The 21,035-nt window shown below is 36.6% G+C and overlaps 1 protein-coding gene across 2 annotated transcripts; it reads left to right on the top strand.

The window, feature by feature from the left end:
- Positions 1 to 1,121: 1,121 nt before the first annotated feature.
- Positions 1,122 to 8,739, top strand: oser1 (oxidative stress responsive serine-rich 1). 2 transcript variants are annotated; one of them, XM_055213905.2, is made up of 5 exons: positions 1,122 to 1,228; positions 1,673 to 1,725; positions 2,182 to 2,287; positions 2,379 to 2,495; positions 7,606 to 8,739. In XM_055213905.2, the coding sequence occupies exons 1-5, from the start codon at positions 1,137 to 1,139 to the stop codon at positions 8,315 to 8,317; spliced, it is 1,080 nt and encodes a 359-aa protein (XP_055069880.2). In that variant the 5' UTR covers positions 1,122 to 1,136; the 3' UTR covers positions 8,318 to 8,739. The 2 variants fall into 2 exon arrangements, with proteins under 2 accessions (XP_055069880.2, XP_055069883.2); XM_055213908.2 differs by lacking the exon at positions 1,122 to 1,228 and adding an exon at positions 1,366 to 1,554.
- The last annotated feature ends 12,296 nt before the right edge of the window (positions 8,740 to 21,035 follow it).

Raw genomic sequence — 21,035 nt, 5'->3', positions numbered from 1 at the left:
TGCATTAATGAATAACTCTAACCATACTGCTTTGACATTTCTATAAATAAGTAAAAAATTATGGTTTAAAAAACCCAGAAACCTCACAATCCCAACAATGCAGTACTGTACATATATGGCCTAGACAAAATTACACAACCGATAACCTATAAAACACATCATTATTACACAACATTGTGCTCATTAGGCTTTGAGAACATAAATCTTTTCAAGGAAGGCCAATTTTTCTTTATCAGTTGTAATTTTAAACCCACCACACTCCCATTTGATGTGTACCAATGTAATGTGATATGGGATTAAGTTTAATTATATGGGGAATTTTCTGTAGTTAGGGAACCTCATTACTGCTGAGAACAGATCATCTTTTCAACACATGACATTTTACAGAGGACTCTGTCCAAACATTCAAGCTCTTATCATTAAAGCTCTAGGAGTTAACATGCACTGCAGCACCATCTGTAGGTGACTTTTAGCAACTGCAACTTAGTTTTTTTTTAAGAAAAACTTAACTTTAACAAATAATTATATAATTATTAATATCAATACATTTTTATTAAAACATAAATTGAATTAAAAACACCTTTAATTAATTCAAATAATTTAATTTCCATTTCCCCCCTAAAATATTTAGTATTTCCATCTTAATGACATCAATACTCAGTTTTCATTCTGGTTTCAGACTTTTGAACCCCATATCATGCTCTTACAAAAAATACACAACATATAAAACCAAATTTGTGACTAGTGGCCACATAATTCACTGCAAACTGGTGCATTAAACCACGAATTTGTCCATCCAAAGATAAAGAATATCACATAATTCATTTCTAACATTAAGATTTCATCGGCCTATGTAATTGTGACACAATGTGTATGTACAACCATGAGACCCACCCCATCCACCAAGTTTAACAGAAGGAACCAAACAATCCGCTTTTTGCAAATATCTTAGAAAACAATGCTCACTGCCTGTCTGCAGTGTCTTTGACTACCACTAGATGGCGCCAGTAGATTCGCTCGCTGCAGATGGAGTCTTTATCTATTTGCCCCATGGTGGATGATTTTTTTTGTTGTTGTCAAATTAACGTATTTGTCCATTGTTTTTCATAATCCCTTAAAATTATCCCTTAATATCAATGAACAAACAAAAAATAGAAAATCCATTATACGTAAAGGAGAACAATTTGATCAGACAGATAGATACGAGACCATCTTCAATCATCTCAGGGTGAGACCATAACAACAAGCATCGTTAAAAAATAGCATTTTACATTAATACGTATGGCAAAAATAAACTATTAATTAATTAATTACATTATTTATTTATTTAAACGAGGGGAAGCATGATAAACTCCTCGCTGACGTTTGTGCGTGTCGTGTGTGTACTACGTCACTAGAATTCTGCGTTGTTGCAGAGTCACTGCGAATGGTTGGAGTGTAAACAAGAGACTGCCGAACGAAAAATCTAGAATATTGTATATGGTTTCTTATTTTTGTTTCTTATTTGTCAGTGGTAAATGTACAAATACACTATAGAGATACATTTTGTGTAAGGTATGTCCGTGGAAAGACTCTTATCAGCGCGAGTTTTTCACAAACATCGATGAGTTTCTGCATGTTGGCTGGCTAACGTTAGCCTGCTAGCTTTGTGTAACACAGACTTTCATTGCAGGGGAAACAAGCTCCTGTATGCTCAGTCTTTATACGGGTTTGGACCCTATAGCCGTGAGTATATATTCGTTGTGGTCTATTTCTAACTATATATTTGGGTTAAACATGTTAAGTGTACAATGTAAACCGCGCCAACTGCTAAGACACAATGCTAGGCTAAACGTTATGATGCTAAGTGTTCATGTGAGTCACTGTTTCATAACACGAGACACACCTTTTGCTGTTTGATGAAAATGTGAATGTTGATAAAGAGTTTTTTAAGATTATTCAGGTTGTAGTAAGGTGTCATTTGTTAGCATTTCATATTATATCTGTCTAATAACCATAGCCTTATATCACATGTGACGTGAATAACAAAGACGCTAGATTGTGTTAGTAAAGTTTCAACCACTTGAGCTTTTGTAACTTATTAAAATAAAGTTAAAATGAAATTTAAAGCTAAATTATATGAGAAAACCTCAAGGTTGTGTCTGGTTACTAATTTATATTGTTTCATCACGTTGGTTTCAGTTTTAAGGCTCTTTTACATTATGGCTGCTGTGGAGGAAGTAGAAAAGGATTGTGAGGAGGATACGCTCCAGACAGCTTTCAAAAAGCTGCGTGTGGATGCTGAAAGGTTTGTGAAGAATTGATTTGGCTCATAGTGACGACTACAGTTTATTTGGTTTATTAGTACTGTCCACGTCATTGTATGACTTTCTTTGCAGTTCCACAACCACAGTCCGAGTCTGTGACACTTTGGCTTCCAGATTGGTTGTTCGAGGCAGCCCGGAAGGAGCTGGAGCCAAATCCAAGATTTCGTCTTCAAAAGAAAACTGGCTCGGGTAAGGATAGTGTTAAGAATCACCCATTCAAACACCATTCACACAGCACTTTGGTCCCAGAAAATTTCCTGTAAAATTGGCAGAGAACACAAACGCATCCTGTAAATGTCCTGGGATCGCTCCCTTAAGCTGGGCATACACGGTGCGAATTCTGACAGTCGGAACGTCGTGAGCTCTCGCACACGACACGAGTGAGTTAATGCGAAAATAATTTGTACGCAGTCACACACGACAAGATTGTACTGTAGGATTTGACGAATTCTGATGTAAGCATTTTCGCACCTGTGAGTGGCAGAATGTACAAAAAATAAAACAAGAAGAATACGGCAAAGATATTGGCTGAAGTGCCTGGAATTTCTGTTCTTTTGTATTTCTGTTTATGCATTCCAAAATGTCTAGTGCTGTGGCGGTGAAGGAATTTCTCTGGCAGTGCTATATTCGTTCTATATTGCTATTATTTATGTTACATATTGTTGCTTTTTTTTATAAATATGACCGTTTAAAACAAATTCAGTGGGCCTATTTATTTATTTGTAAATGTAGAATGAGGAGCAATGATGTAAAACGCAAGGTAAGCTAACGTTACACGTCTTTTTAACTTTATGATTAAATTATTAAGATAATACATCTACAGCCAAATATTAATTTGTAAAACGAAAATTAATTCGTTCTGTATTGCTATTATTCATTTTACATATGAAGAGTTTTGTTCCAAAACGCAATAAATCCATTTTGACAAATTTCGGTAAAAACGTGTTTTCTATACCAAGAAAGTGACAAGATGAAAACCAGTATTTTCTGTTACAAACTTTCACATAGCATCTTTAGGTTATAAAAACATAAAACATTCAAATCCATAACTTTATTTTCAAAGATTTATTATAAAAACGAATTCTTTTTTCCACAAAATGCAATAAATCCATGACAGTTTTTTATTTCAAAATGCTATAAATCTATTAAATCAATGTATAAATGTGCATTCATCTTTACCATTTTATATTTATTTAGTTGACTAGTGGTATACAATGATTAAAAAATAAACATTAATGGCATTAACCAAAACACTTACTTTGTAATATTAAGAACACAATGTTTTAGCATGAGAAGCTTGATGCTGTCTGGGAAACAAGCAACCGAGTGCCTCTCGCGAAAATTATTAGCTGTTGATGGCTTACGTTTCTTTCCCGTCACAGAAAACCATCACAGGTTTGGCAATGCTATTAAAGTATTATTTTGTTTTGTTTGTTGATCACGAAGTACAAAGTAGATGAGGAAAACTAGGACTCCGTGTACTCAGCGCGCCGCCATGTTTGTTTACATTGCGTGAATGGTCCGCTGTAATATCAGAAATGGATTTATTGCGTTCTGTAAAAAAGGAGCAGTGGCGTTTGTCGCATTTTGGGAAAAAAGGGAGAAAAGATGACAGAATATCACGGCGGGTATTGGATTTTGCGTAAAATTAATTATTTACATTTAACTACTGACCTGATATAATACTGATTTTGGCAGTAACTCATTTTTTTCAAAAATGGCGTTTGTCGCGTTTTGGAACCAAACTCTTCATATATTGTTGCTTTTTTATAAATATGACCTTTTAAAAAACAAATTCAGTGGGCCTATTTATTTATTTGTAAATGCAGAATGAGGAGCAATGAGGTAAAACGCAAGCTAAGCTAACGTTACACGTCTTTCCATTTATGATTAAATTATTAAGACAATACATCTACAGCCAAATATTAATTTGTAAAACGAAAATCATTTAATTTAATATAAAGCACATTGTCTAGGCTTGTTTGCATTGTCTAGTGGAAATGTACGCGGACCCTCGGTCAATGCGGTACTGAAGTAAAAGTGAGCCCGCATTTGTGCTCCTGTAACTGTACAAAGTAAATGCCATACAGAAGGCATTGCATATTAATATATGGCATTTTCTCAGTAGGCCTATGTAAATTAATACATAGCAATATAGTATGAAAACAAATTATTCATTATTTAAATAAAGTTTCAGAGATAGCCTACATTTTAGTCATTTAAATATTCTCATCATTTCAGAACAAGCTAAGGCTACCATAACAACTTACATTGGGCTATATCATGTGTTTCTTTGGTTGAAAATATGTTATATATATATATATATATATATATATATATATATATATATATATATATATATATATATATATATATATATATATATATATATATATATATATATATATACGTGGGTAAAAAATACCGAACAAAATCGTTTAAGCTCACTTGTTAAAGCAGAAGCTCCATTTTAATGTGGAAAGCGTCTCCGCGTATGATCATCATGTTTAATGTAGTCTCTTGTCCGTTGACAATTTATTTTGTATTTAGTATACGTGTATAAAGTGTAAAACAATAAATGCATATCTTATAGCCTATTAAACATGGACATTCCGTTGTTTTTTATTCTATGACAGCCCTTTAATATCCATTCATTAATGAAACTATACAGCGACCTTGGCACAGCTTGGATTACACAAAAATTGCGACATTCTTTGTCCATCCTGTACTGTTTAAACCAGTGGTTTCTGCACAGAGTCTAATATTTTTTATATTTATTTATTACATATTTTAGTTGCTTATTTTATGTTTAGATTGTAAATAATGATAAAACATATTAGCAAGTAAAGAAAAATCAACAGTATTACAAAGTAAAACAAAAAAGTTTTAATATCAAAAAGTAGCCTTCGTTTTATGCATTGTGGTAGCACTTATAGCCTAATCTACACTCTCTCCTGCGTCCGCACACATCCAAAGCTGTGGCCGGACATCACAAAAACACGTATGACAGGTTTTTCAGGCAAAGAAGCTGATCAAGAGGTCGTCACTGAAAGGACCTGTCATATTTGTCATGATGTCGGTCACCGGAGTGTGTGTGCGCGCGAAACATAGCCAACTATAGAGTTGTCGTCCAGATTTGAGGTAGCAGTGCCACATTTGTCTTTCTTCTTCTGTGTTTTGTACATTCTGATTGGTCAACTTCAAGTGCTTTGCCAGATCGTCTCGTTCACCCGCACCAACACTACGAATTTATACTGACAGCTCCCAAACTTTTTTGACATGTTTAAAAATTATCGGGAGGTCGTAAGGTGCTCGTAACCTGCTCGGCTCATAATTCTTCTCACACGGTGCGAGCCGCGACCATAAGAGCATGAACGATTTGATCCCGAGAAAAAAAATTGCATGCGAGGTCCTACGACAGCAAAAATCGCACCGTGTACGCCCGCCTTTAAAGAGGACCTAGTACCATTGCCATAACATACATGGAAAGCATTCTGTGTGAACAAGAGTCAGAAACAATGCTAGTGAGGATGTCCTTGTCATTGCAACCAGAAGTCATGGTTCAGCTCTTTAAAACAGGGTTTTAAACGCACATTAACATTTATGTCGAGAAATTTTGGCAAACTGGACTGAAGCAGAGATCAGGGAGCTCGTCACTATTCACGCTAAAGCTGAGATCATTCACCAGCATGACAGAACAGGGCATCCCACGCTCCTTATGATCTTGTCATAAACTAAAATGCACACGCATTTCAAAAGAGAAATCACGGATATTAGCACTTCAGATGCTATGGAAAGAATACGTTGTGTTTCTTTAACAGTATGTGTATGAATGCACGCACCGTAAATAAGTAAAATATCTAACGATCCCAGACAAATCCCAGGCGCGTTTTCCGTAATCTCTGTATGGAAAAAGCTAATGTTAAAAATTTTTGTGATGGGTATTGCCAACCCCATAACATAAGTCATAAGTGTAACATTTAAATATTTCTTGCTTCATGCTTTTTTGGTTCAGGTGTTTGATAAGTCCAGGATCTGTACTGCAGATTTCTGATGTAAAGTATTGATGCATTAAGAATTGTGACACATTCATGTGGTAATATTGACCGTAATTCATATCTTGGACATTTGGAAATAAATGGCAATATACGGTAAATATCTCGGTTATCTTTACATAGTAAAAATAAATGTTTACATGCCATTCAAAGCCTCATGTGAGATGTCACAATTACCTTTATGAAAACTGTGTTTAATGAAAATCAAATTCCCTGTTTCAAAATATACAGCTGCATAACATGCAAGCTGGTTAGAAAGCTTACGTCCTACCTCGGTGTACATTTCTTTAACTCTTTCCCCGCCAGCATTTAAAAAAAGTTGCCAGCCAACGCCAGAATTTTTCATGATTTTCACAAAAGTTGAATGCCTACCAGAAAATGTTCTTCTTTAAATATATAGAAACATACAATATATCAAATGAAAGAACAGACCCTCTGCTTAAAAAAAAAAAAAAAAAAAAAAACGTTTCATCCTACCCTAATTAGTTCTCTTTTTATCACCTGTCAAATATGGGTGGTTTTCTTCAAAAACACCACATTTTGAGCAAAAAGCTGAGATAATTCCATTTTTGTGAAGGACTTTTTATAGAGATCAGATGCAGAGCCATCTGTAAAACATACACAGAGTTCTTTCTCTTACGTCAGGCGTTACTTCCGTTTGTAAAAGTTGCGGAAGTATGCCACCTGGTGGAAAATAGCAGTATTGCGGAAAGCCGTAAATTCTCGTCATTGGCAGGGAAGCGTTTTCTCTTAAAGCAACACTATGTATTTTTTTACCTTTAAATAATGTATCTAAAATTATTTCAGTGATAGAACAACTTTTAACTGGACAAATTGTACTGTTGCTGCAACCTGAGCAGCCTCCTAGCTGCTACAAGCACACTCTGAAAGTGGCGGTGGAGGGTAGAGCACACAGCCCCGCCCCTCCCCCTGCCACAGAATAGTGTCTGATACCAGGCACTGTTGCGCTTTTCAACCACATGGGGGAGCTGTAAGTGATTTCTACATGGAAACTACATAGTGTTGCTTTAATTGACGAGATAACTCGTCAATGGCGGGGAAAGTTTTAAAAGCTTCTTTTGTAAAGAATCAGGAATATATCAGACCATATTAATAGCATTGTCTAAAAAATATACTGATATATTACCAAACCTCGATATACTGAATTGCATGATTAGTACATGACTAGTTACACCAACAATTGCACTTAAAACCACCATACAATGCTTTATTTTTGACTATAGATGCACACGAAAGTCATCCAGAGGTGCTGTGAGAAGCCAGCGACGCCGCCGATCAAAATCTCCTATCCTTCACGCTCCAAAGTTTACGTACTGCAGTAAAATGTCTCCCCCTCCTGGTCATCTCAAACACAAGACCCCACCAGACCCCGAAGACCCCAGCTCCTCTCTGGGCATCTCTGTCAAGACGGAAGTTCCCTTCTCCGCTTCACGTTCAACTGTATTCGGTGTGGTCGGGTATGAAACCCACCTCCCCGCCGCTAGCGGTCAGGAAGCAGCCCGGCTCAGTCCACGAATACCATCGGAAGGCGAGAGCGCCGAGAACAGGCCCACTTTAGGAAGCGGCAGTGCTTCTCAGGAGGCGGCAGAAGGTGGCGCTGCTGTGTCTGACTTTCAAACTCTGTGCAAGCTGCAGGAAGGTGGCCAGTGCCCATGCGGGCAAAAAGAATGCCAGTGTGCCGGTTGGCAAGGTGTGGAGGTCTACTCGTTCACTGGCCTTCGAGACGTCATCTCTGAATGTGAACGAAGTGTCCCGCAGGACACTAGCAACAGAACTAACGCAAGTAACGGAACATCCAGCTCGCCTCGATCTTGTTCTGAACAAGCCCGCGCTTACGTAGATGACATCACAATAGAGGACCTTTCCGGCTACATGGAATATTACCTTTACATCCCGAAAAAGATGTCGCACATGGCTGAGATGATGTACACCTGAAAGAAATGTAATAAATTAAAGAATTATAAAACGAATATCAATGGGTACTTTTAATAAAATTGATCGATTGATTTATTTAAAAGAGAAAGATAGACCATATCAAACAAGCAATTCTATGCTTATTGTTCTATTGAGGATTTGTTACCATGATTGTTATTTTTCTGTAACATCCAGATAACGTGTGCTGACGAAGGCATGACTCGTTCTGTGATCATGTTTCTTTTGTTTTCGTTTGGTTTCATGATAACTGTTCTTATGTTTGGTGTATGTCTTATGTAAGTTGCCAAAGGTCTATCACAGAGACTGCAGGTTTATTTTACTGATATATGCAAACTTACAGAATGCCAAGTAATTCTGTTCAACTATGATCAAATTTGTGATGTCATCTAGATCAAATCTCAATAAAACTGTGTTTTGGGGGATGTTGATGATGTTTGGTGTCTTAAATGTGTTTGTTTTGCATTTAAAGAGAGAGTTCACCCAAAAATGTAAATTCTGTTTTTTTTATTTTGATAAAAACAAAAGAAGGTATTTTGATGTATGATGGTAAGCACACAGCTGCCGTAACCATTGACTTCCATAGTATGAAAAACAAATGTAATGGAAGTATTGATAAATGATGAAGAAGAGATTTTGATGAATTATGCTAAGCACACAGTTGACAGTACCCATTGAATTCCATCGTATTTGTTTTTCCTACTATTGAAGTCAATGGGTACCACCAACTGTGCTTATCATAATTTATCCAAATATCTTCTTTTGTTTTCATCAGAAAAAAATACAGGTTTGGAACAACATGAGGATGAGAAAATAATGTCAGATTATTCATTTTTGAGTGAACTATCCCTTTAATTGTTTAATGTTGCACCCTAAAAAAATATTTTAAAATGTATAATTTTTAAAAGATGCATTTGTTTTATAGTAAAACTAGGTACAATTAAAAGGGAATGTTGGCAAGATGAGAAATTCAAAAATCTTTTAAAAAAAAAACGTTTTAAAAGCAGGCGTCAGGTTTATTTAAAAGCACACAGAGTGTTTATGTTGATTTTATGCAACAAAAAATTACATTTGCACCATTTTTATGCAAGTAAAGACTGAATGGACCTGAAAATGTCAAATGGTGTAACAGCCAATTGCGCCAATAAAATGAGAAATATTAAATATTTTATTCACCTTGATGATCATAAAAAAATCATTGTATTAGTTATTTCTAAATGTAAATTATAATGCGTTTTTGTAATATTTGTTCTGACATATGCTGAAAACAGCTCTGTTTTCTAAATAATCTTTGACAAATGATGTAAAATTGTATGTTAAAAAAATCATATTAGGCCTACACTAAACTGGAGGATTATATATTATTTCACAATTTTTTATGAATATATTCAAATTTTCATTTAAAAAAATACAAGTTACAACTATTGACACAGACCGGTTACACCACATAAAAATTTTTGCAATTATATTATATATAAAAGAGAATGTATGCAAGTAATCTGTTAATTTATTTTGAAATTTTAACCCTTTCACATTTAATTGAACTATACAGACACAAAATAATTAAAGTCACATAATTGACCCAAATACAACATTGAAGGGATCACATTTAAAAGCAAATGGCATAAAAATGTCGACGTGTAAATAATCATATAAAAAAACTTGCTTCCTCTTTAAATCAATACTGTTGTTTTAAATAATCAGTAACCTGAAATGAAACCTGTACTTTGTAATTCATAAAAACATGGGCAAACCTCTTACGTAATATTCATTTTGTTCCTTTAATGGCCACAAGGGGGCGTCATGAGACCACTACTGTAAAGTACCTGTTGTATAACACACTTTACACCTGTAGGCCTAGTAAACAGGCATTTTGTGTCTGCATGCTGTATTCAGAATGTAAAACCTTAACTATGTTTCTAAAATGCATATTTACACATAAAAAGGTTTTTATGGTTGGGTGGACAAAATTGAGATATGCTGATGCTGTTGCTTACTGTTTAACTCAACTATTCAAAATACTCAAGCAAAGTACGGCATAACTTTGATAAAGATCTCAGAGAAACATCTGTGTGAACCAGACGTGAAACAAACCACAGATTTTTTAAACTTTCCCATGAAGCAATTTTGAAGTCTTGATCTTAAAATCTTTTGAAACTAAATAAACGTCGCTCTGGTCTGGGTGTTGCTAAGACTGGATCTGGGTCACGGCTTATGGTCTCAGACAAGACTGTAGCCTATTATCATTCTACCCAGTGTAATAATCACCTTGATCACATGGTAGCACGGTAGCTATCTCATCGTGACCCCAATGTCTACATTTGCAGAAATGTGACCCTGCCTAGAAAATCCAGGTTAAAGTCTCATAATGTAATGAAGAGATTCAGAGCATGAAAGTTTGATTTCACTCTTTGACATGACCTTAGTCAATAATAAAGATATCAAGATTATATTTTCACAGAATGTGCACATTATATAAGATGATTTAAAAAACAGTAAATCACAAAAAAATGACTTTAGTTGGGTATGAACAGGTTTTGTCTGTTTTTATCAAACCTGATTTTTTTTTTTTGTCAAAGTTTATCATGGTTAGTTTTTTGCCCAAATTGGTTTGCTGATCTTCCTACTGTTCAGGCTGGTCTGTCCGTGTATTTTAGGGACACTGCCTGTCTGTGGTGGAAATAGATCGGTCTCAAACGGTCCAGTTCAGGGTTTCTGGTATTGATCCAGGTTTTTGAAAGTCAGAAATAAAATAGTCAAAAAATGTCCCCTAGCTGTCACTGGGACGGTACCCTTTTAAAACATATACACATTTGCATGTAAAAAGATCATATTACCTCAAATTCGGATACTAAATGTTCACATATCTGTATTTACATTATACATAATAGGACCTTTTTGAAAGGGTACTGCCCAGGTGACAGCTTGGGGATTATTTTTTTTCCTGACAGTGTGGTATTCATGTACAGCATGTACTTTCACCAGCTTGGAGCATGTGCGCTAGTCAGGTTCTTTGTCCCTTTCAACAACCAAAAGCCTAAGGGGCATTCCATACTGTGCCTTCAAACCACCTCAAGAGACGACATTTTATCTCTGCATACGTTTTAAAGGGGTCATATGAGATTTTTTTAAAGATGTAAAATAAGTCTTTGGTGTCCCCAGAGTGCGTATGTGAAGTTTTAACTCAAAATACCATACAGATAATTTATTATAACATGTTAAAATTTGTAGGAGCGAGCAAAAATGTGCCGTTTTTGGGTGTGTCCTTTAAAATGCAAATGAGCTGATGAAATGCAAAAACTGATTGCTATGATTGTCTCAATTGTGCTGTTAATTATCTTACAGGGTTCCCACGGGTCCTTAAAAGTTTGTGAATCTGGGGGGGATTCAAAGCCCTGGGAAGTTTTTTTAAATATACATACATGGATACAGGTCATTGAAAGTGCTTGAATCTATTTTATGCAATAAGTTTTCTGGAAGTTTTCCATATTATTCCCTGTGTAGTGTAGGATAATATCATAAAAATTCTAACTTTTTAAACTGTTCGCTTTAAATGCTTATATCTTCTGTATGCGAATTTTGATTCATACCAAAATGCTTTTTTACATAGTTGTGTTTGACACATGAAAATTTTTTGGGTTACGTATGTAACTGTTATTCCCTGAGAAGGGAACGAAACGCTGCGTCTCTCTTGCCATACTTCCTGTGTCCCTGTAACGCCGTCTTTGGCAATATTTCAGATAGCGATATACTTCCTGGCTCCCGCGTCACCTTGTCTTTGTTGTTAAGCCTCACCATTGGTTGAATTTGATATACACATTCAGACGCACTTACCACTGGGTACCTCCAGGTATTGGACCTGGAAAGTCCTTGAAAGGTCCTTGAATTTGAAGTTAACTAAGGTGTGGGAACCCTGTATCTTAAAACAGGCTAAATCTGATTGACCTAATTTTTTTAAATGCTTGTAGAGAATGGTTTACCAAAATTAAATTACTGGGTTGTTATTTTTCATTTTTTTTAGGTTGATAGAAGCACTGGGGACCCAACTATAGCACTTAAACATAAAAAAAGTCTTCACGGTTTTAATGCTATGACACCTTTAAAGGTGCAGTGTGTGAATTTTAGCAGCATCTAGTGGTGAGGTTACGAATTGCAACCAACTGCTTAGTCCACTGCTCACCCCTCGGTTTCGAACTCATAGAGAAGCTATGGTAGCCATCAGCCAAAAAACATGTAATCGTCGAAGACAACTTAGTAAAAAAAGTTTGTCTGTTAAAGGAATAGTCTACTCATTTGCAACACCAAAACATGTTACTACCCCAACCAAGAATTGCCGACACATCCCTCCACCATCTGTGCGCGCGCACGCAAGCGCCGGAGCGCGCCGCGACGCTTCGATAGCATTTAGCTTAGCCCCATTCATTCAATGGTACCATCCAGAGACAAAGCCAGAAGCGACCAAACACATCAACGTCCCCCCTAGTCAAGACGAGCAGTTATACGAGCAAGTTTGGTGGTACAAAATAAAACGTAGCGCTTTTCTAAGTGGATTTAAAAGAGGAACCATATTTTATGGCGTAATAGCACTATTTGGAGTACTTTGACTCGCCTGAAAAGTCCGCTCCCCTTCTCACTCTCATAATGGGAGAGGGAGGGTGTTACTGCGCCGAGTCGAAGTACTCACAAAAGTGCCACCACGCCATAAAATGTAGTTCCTTTTTTAAATCCGCTTAGAAAAGCGCAACGTTTTATTTTGTACCACCAAACTTGCTCGTATAACTACTCGTCTTAAATAGGAAAAACGTTAATGTGTTTATCTCTAAAATGTACCATTGAATGAATGGGGCTAAGCTAAATGCTATCGAAGCGTCGCAGCGCGCTCCAGCGCTTACGTGCACGCACACAGATGATAGAGGGATGTATCAACAATTCTTAGTTAAGGTAATAACATATTTTAATATTGAAAATGAGTAGACTATTCCTTTAAGGGCTTCTGTAGAAACATGGCGGCACAAAATGGCGACTTCCATGTAAAGGGACCCTCGGTGTATGTAGATAAAAACGTCTCATTCTAAGGTAATAAAAACATAGCGGTTTATTGTAAAAAGGTTTTTATAAACCCCTGATAGTATAGTTTTGTATATTATTTTGCATTTCTTTCAAGAGATCCTTCTAAAAATTACACACTGCACCTTTAAGTGACTGATAATATGAAGTAGTGTGGTAGTGTATTTAGTCAAATAATCTCACGTATAAATCTACCATCACTCATAATTCACCTTTGGTAAATGTTAACCAATAAGTACTTAGACTAAACTCATCGAATTCACCAGCTCGCCTCGCTTTTATTCTTTTTTGCACGCTTTACCGATTCCAATTCTGTCTCTCCCTGCCCTGACAGAATGACTTGTAGGGTTGTATGGATTTTTACAAAAGGGGAACTGCATCAAAGCATACCAGGACAAGCTATGGAAACGCACAAAAGAGTCTGTTAGATGTTGCCAGTCAACAAAAGAAAAAAACCAATTTGCCTAATAATCGAGTCTTTTGTGAAATAGATGAAAAAGAGGGATTTCTGCTGGAAGAAAATGCTGTTTGAACATGTGGTTCTCTTTTCGTGCGATAAACTTTGTTCTGTTTGCTTTATGTGTTTGCGCAAAGGAAAATGTTTTTATTGCTCAGTGGTTGCTCTTTTATAGTTCGGGAGACGTAATAGCATTTCATTTTATACTTTTCTCTAAACAGTCTTTAGGAGAAATTACAATTGTTGACATTACAGTGATAGTGAGAGTTTGTAATGCAATATCAAAATGTAAATAATAAATCACCCACATGCCCTTTTGCTTCTAATGTTCCTATTGGAAAAAATAATTGCATTGTTTGTTTGTGGAAAATGAACAGCGGTGCATTTCAGTTCAGCATGGTTTAAGGAGAACATGTCACTCATAAACTTGTGAACCGACTGGTTTGTGTAATGTAATTGTGCTTGTTCAGACTTGTCGTCTCACCTGCAGTAATCCCTCCACCCCCATTCCCCATCCATCCTGGCTTCGGTCCTTTTGTGCGCAGGAATGTTTGTACTTGAATCCTCCGCGCAGACTCGTGAGAGCCATCGCCATTGTTTCGGCCTGGTGGGTTGCGTCCCCCTGGGGTGAGAATTCACCCGCAGACCTTTTGCCTGTAATATAAGATGATGTTTTTTGTAGGTGCTTGCATAGATTGCTCTATGATGATGAGATTTAGGCCAATCGGGGTTGATGATCATTTTAGTGAGGCATTAAACGGCTGCTGGAGGCGCGGGGGTTATGTGGGCTAATATGGCTGTCACAGATACTTTGTTGTGAAAGGTATACCGGGGCTGCAGATGAATGTGGGTTAAATCTGATCAGACTCATGCAGCGCATAACATCTGCAAACTGTAGTTTATTCTGTAACAAGAAGAGCTGATGTAAATGATGGTGGAGTCTTATACGTGCAGACAACCGTAAAGAAACCGGAGGAGCTTCAGGGTTGTTGATGTTAAGGCTCCATCCAGATTTAATAAGCATTGCATATTTCACCAACATAACAGTTGTGTTCGTTTAGATGTGAATCTTGGTGTTACGTAATTTTTGAATTTCCAAATGTTGCACTTTAAAAATGACGGGTTGTTTTAACTTAAATACAGATGTTTTCTAGGCTTTACATTTTTACCAAAGGAAAATTTAATTCAACTATGGGTTAAAACAACCCAGCATTTTTAGAATTCACACATCTAGTAATATTCATTTACATTTATGCTTTTATCCAACTTATGGGGCATATACAACAAATGGCAATTCAACAATTTGCAAGAGTAAATTACATACAAAGTCAATGCAAAGACGCGAATAGACACAAACTTGTGCAGGGGCAATGCGAATGATGTGAATTGGGCCGCGCAATTGCCACAAAAACATGCGCTATTCACCTCAAATGTGTCTTTGCGCAAGTTGAAAATATTCAACTCGATGACACGAAGTTAAATCCTGCGAGTAATCTAAAACGAGGAACGCGATGCTTCGCGTTTGGTGTGTACGCAGTATTATGAGGCATACACACCAATTGCGAATTCAATGATTTGCGCAAGTAGATTACATACAAAGTCAATGCAAAGACGCGAGTAGACGCAAACTCGTGCAGGGGCAATGCGAATGATGCGAATTGGGCCGCCCAATTGCCACGAAAACATGCACTATTCACCTCAAATGTGTCTTTGCGCAAGTTGAAAATGTTCAACTCGAGCGAAAAATTTGCATGACACGAAGTTAAATCCCGCAAGTAATCTAGAGCGAGGAACGCGATGCTTTGTATGTAATCTACTCGCGCAAATCGTTCAATTCCCGTTTGGTGTGTATGCCCCATAACGCTGCGTACACACCAAACGGGAATTCAACAATTTGCACGAGTAGATTACATACAAAGTCAATGCAAAGACGCAAATAGACACAATTCGCAATGCGAATAATGTGAATTGGGCGGCACAATTGCCACAAAAACATGCGCTATTCGCCTAAAACGTGTCTTCGTGCAAGTTGAAAATATTCAACTCGAGCGAAAAATTTGCATGACACGAAGTTAAATCCCGCGATTAATTTAGTGCGAGGAATGCGATGCTTCACGTTTGGTGTGTACACAGCATTATGGGGCATACACACCAATTGCGGATTCAACGTTTTGCGCAAGTAGATTACATACAAAGTCAATGCAAAGACGCGTATAGATGCAAACTCGTGCGGGGCGATGCAAATGATGCAAATTGGGTGCCGCAATTGCCACGAAAACATACGCTATTTGTCTCATGCGTGTTTTTGCGCAAGCTGAAAATATTCAACTCGAGCGAAAAATTTGCATGACACGAAGTTAAATCCCGCGATTAATTTAGTGCGAGGAATGCAATGCTTCACGTTTGGTGTGTACACAGCATTATGGGGCATACACACCAATTGCGGATTCAACGTTTTGCGCAAGTAGATTACATACAAAGTCAATGCAAAGACGCGTATAGACGCAAACTCGTGCGGGGCGATGCAAATGAAGCAAATTGGGAGCCGCAATTGACACCAAAACATGCACTATTAGTCTCATGCGTGTTTTTGCGCAAGCTGAAAATATTCAACTCGAGCAAAAATTTGCATGACACAAGTCAAATCTATGAGTAATTTAGAGTAAGAAACGCAATGCTTTTTTGGGGCGTACACACCAAACACAAATTCAATTATTTGCGTGAGTAGATTACATACAAAGTCAATGCAAAGACGTTAATAGACTACTCAATTGTCGGGGCGATGCAAATAACACAAATTGGGCGGCGCAATTGACGCAGAAACATGCACTATTCGGCTTAAACGCGTCTTTTTGCATGACACGAAGTTAAATCCCACAAGTAATATAGAGCGAGGAACGCAATGCCTCGCGTTTGCTATGTATGCAGCATTACAAGGTGTTTAATTTACATTTATAGTGCTATATATTAAAGTGACTTACAAATGAGAGAGCATATGCGGCACTCTCTCAGCAGACAACTCTGGGCCAGATCCGGCCAGATGTGGTCTGCTGTGGGGATATTTTCTTTATAAAATTGAAGCCTTGAAGATGTAAAGTAAAAAACAATATTTTAAAGTATATAACATCCCAACGTTTAATTACAATTTCACAACCACAGAGGTCTGGACTATGTGCCGGATATCCGCTGACCCTGTTAATAAGCACGCTGCACTCAAAGGTTAATATCTGGATCTATCTAGTCTCACTCGGTTCTGCCGACCTTTGACCCTCAGTTGCTAGGATCACGGCCCTCTGAGGGTGGCTGTGGGTTGAGTGGCGACAGGATCCCGCTATAGCTCTACTGCCTTAAATGCTTCCATATGACTGTGCATCCTATACCCTGGGAAACGCAGCTTGGGTCAAAAAGTCCAACTAAACATTGAGTGAAAAAGCAACAGTCACCATAGCCAATGCTCATAGGTATTACTACCATTCAGAACACCCAAGAAACCGTAGGATTATGATAGTTAGTTGTGTATTGGTAACTACAACCCTTTCACCAATGCGTAATCAATTCCAGACTTTTATCTTTAAATGAAGAACAACTTTGGCTGAGCATAATTTAAGGGATATATCTAAGTATTTTTTATATTTGTGTTAACTTATGTTTACTAGATATTTCATTATTTACTCAGCATGTCTTTCGACAGAAACACTGTGGCCTCATCCTGGAAACAATGTGTTGACCGAAACCATACACAGACTTTCTTTTGTACTAACCACACATTGCATTGTGTTGATCCTACTTTCATTTCTGTGGTACTTCGAAGGGCATTTAAAGAAAATATATAAAAACAAGATCATTTACTGGCTAATTGGAAGTGCATTATAAATGATAAAACCAAGATGAAAGCATTCATTATCTTTGATCAGTCTAATGAATATTAATGAGGCAAATCTCTGTGTTCTGCTGCATGTTATTAACAATTCAATTGCAAATAAGACGGTGATAAAGTTATTGACATTGTTTATGATCAAAGTTTAAGCGTTAAAGAGATGACCTGGTTAATTTGAGACGAGCGTGTGTTAAGTCAACAATGGCTCCGTTGTTTCTCTCTGGATGAGGTGAGAGTTTACATGCAACGATGCTTAACAAAACTTTGATTGCATCAAACACTTAATCAAGTTTTTTGACAGAGACGCCATGCTGGTATTGTGGTTCATTTTGGGGGTATCTTATCTCTTATCTATTGTATATCTCCCTGATAGTACCTCATACACCAGTATGTTTCATGAGCAGAAAGAATAAGAGATCCCCATGTGAGCCACACAACAAGGCATTGGGGAATATAAGATGCATTTTTAAAAATCTGGCAACCCTCTCTAATAATGAAAAACAGCTTAAGGGAGTGTAAGGTATTTTTGTCATATGCTTTGAGCTGGTTTAGCTAAAGCCAGTGGTTCCCAAACTGGAGGTTTTATCACATTTTTAAAAATACATAAAATCTGCCTTTTTCCATGTTTAAGTGTTATAATTGGGTCCCCAGTGCTTCTATCAACCTTGAAAATGTGAAAAAGATCAACCCAGTACCTTAGTTTTGGTATTCTCTGCAAGCATGTGAAAAAATAGGTCATTGAAATTTGGCTCCCCTTGTGATGTCAGAAGGGGGTCTTATTATAATAATACCATCATTTAATCTGCACTATCCAACCATGACACTGCAATTTAGTACAGAGAGAGAGAGAGAGAGAGAAAATAAATGACAGCATCATTTAATTTCAATTTCAACAAATCACGGTGATCAGTGTTTGCATATCATCAGCTCATTTGCATTTTAAAGGACACACCCAAAAACGGCACATTTTTGCTCACACCTACAAAGTGTCAATTTTAACATGTTATTATAAATAATCTGTGGGGTATTTTGAGCTAAAACTTACTTTACATATGTACTCTGGGGACACTAAAGACTTATTTTACATCTTATAAAGTCTTGTGAAATGTCTTCTTTAATATGTTTTGTTTTGTTTAATTCTAAGTTTGAGAATTCATAAATTTTCTTTGGGGGGCGCGAAGCATAACCAGCTTCCAGAATGACATAAACTACCATTAATTAGGAAGTTAGTTGCTTTGGTACTTTGTTTAAATATGAATATATTGTATATGTAGTATATTTTATGAATAGTTTTTGCTAAAAATAGAGACAATATAGGCTGTGTTTGACTGATCAAATCCAAGTTTTCTGGAAATTGAAAGATTGCAGTAATGTTTTTACAGACTGATCTCACTGAAAGTCATGTTCACGCAAAATTTGATCAATTTATTTGTGTCCATGACACAAAATTCAGCTTTTTTACATGCCTTGTACACAATACATAATACATAAAATGACACGAAAAAGAAAGTCGTGCCATGGACACGAGAAACTATTTATAGAAATTTGTGCGTCACGAAAAAGACATTTGTGCTCAAGGCACGTAAAAAGTTGAATTTCGTGCCATGGACACAAATATATTGATCAAATTTTGCGTGAATATAACACGACTTTCCAATGTTGCGTTTTTAACTATGTCTACAGATAATATACAATACAGGATTATCTTTATCTTTTTAAGATAACTAGAGATTTACCAATATATCTGCCTATAATCGGTACTTTGGGACATCGGCCGATTGTTTAAAATCGGCCAATGATCAGGGCAGATATCCTGACTGGCAAGAGGAGCAGAAATTGTATCAAAATAAAACTGTGTGATTATTTTGGATTATTCAGGTGATTATTAAGAAGACGATGACTTTGAACTTCTAGGATTTCACAACATAATAATTTGAAACAATGAGTAAAAGCAAAATTGTTGGTATCGATAGATGTGATTCTAAGTAATAAAATGTCAGCTATCAGCACAGAAATTTTGTATCGGTGCATCTATGTATTTTATATAAATAGAAGACTTGACTGATTTTTTTGGAGAAATTACTTTTGTGGACCTGAAAAAGTTTTTTTTCATGATCAGTTATAGTGAGAGTTAATGTGTGTTTGTATAATGTAAAGCTGGCCATATAACAGAAATTCTTTGTCACTGACCTCTCGCGCTACTCGATTATGAAACAAAAAACAACTCGAAACCATCTAGTGTCTCTGAGCGACCACACCACAATCCCAATGAGTTTGTTTATTACATGCGTTTGTATTAACCCATGTCATGTGGTGTACCTGCTGCTTACTCACCACCAAAACCAGAACCGAAATGAACGTCGCAAGCTGACCTTTCTACAAAAAAACCCAGATTCAGTTTAATTCCCCATTAATGCAGAATTTGAATCATGAGTAAACATTGTGTATTGAATAACAGAATCATGCAGGTTGTAAAAAAAGAGACGCTCATTGTACATTGAAATGTCAAACCCGGCAGAGAGCAAAGCAGCGGACAGGTGATCCAGTAGAGAGAAGTGTTAAGTGTCTATATTGTCTCGAGGGCATAAAAACGCTCTAGAAAATGTAAAATGATCCTAGTCAACATTTCTGTCTAACAAAGGCAGATCATGTTTTGCTGAAATGTGGATGACAAAGACAAACTCCACACCCTGAAACACATGCATGTACGGATCTGATGTTTCACCATGATTTTATAGTTGGTTGAGAAACAAAATGTTATAACGGTAACACTTTACAATAAGGTTTTATTAGTTAATATTAGTAAATGCATGAGCTAACATGAACCAACAATGATGTATATAGTTGATCAACATTTATGAATCTTTGTTAATGTTAGTTAATGTCAATTCAATTGTTCACTTTAGTTCATTGTGCATTAGCTAATGTTAACAGATATAGTATAACTTTTATAAATGTATTAGTAAATGCTGAAATGAACATGAACTAAGACTATTAAATGCTGTGGTAGTGTTTATTGTTAGTTCATTTTAACTAACTAAATACAGCCTTATAACAAAAATAAGTGTTACCAGTAGACTTAAATTTTTGAAAAAAGTGACCTTATTGTGATGCTGAGGTATTATGGATGGTTGTCATGTAGTTGCTATGGTGTTATTAAAGTGTTTTTAGGATGTTGCTATATGGATGCCAGGTCGTTGCTGTAATGTTAAGTATGGCAGGTTTTTTTTTTAAACTGACTCGGGACCCATTTGTGGGTCACACAGTAGAAATGGTCCCTTAAAGGAAGACACCACACTTTTTCAATATTTTATTATGTT

The sequence above is a fragment of the Misgurnus anguillicaudatus genome, chromosome 8 (assembly GCF_027580225.2).
Source record: "Misgurnus anguillicaudatus chromosome 8, ASM2758022v2, whole genome shotgun sequence".
NCBI lineage: Eukaryota > Metazoa > Chordata > Actinopteri > Cypriniformes > Cobitidae > Misgurnus > Misgurnus anguillicaudatus.
The sequence above is the reverse complement of the archived record's forward strand: the minus strand, read 5'-3'. Positions and strand labels throughout refer to the sequence as shown.

Coding starts and splice junctions, on each gene's coding strand:
- oser1 (XM_055213905.2), top strand. CDS start 1,137: ATGAACAAACAAAAAATAGAAAATCCATTATACGTAAAGGAGAACAAT. Junction 2,288..2,378: donor CTGCGTGTGGATGCTGAAAG/GTTTGTGAAGAA, acceptor CTTTCTTTGCAG/TTCCACAACCACAGTCCGAG. Junction 2,496..7,605: donor TCAAAAGAAAACTGGCTCGG/GTAAGGATAGTG, acceptor TTTTGACTATAG/ATGCACACGAAAGTCATCCA.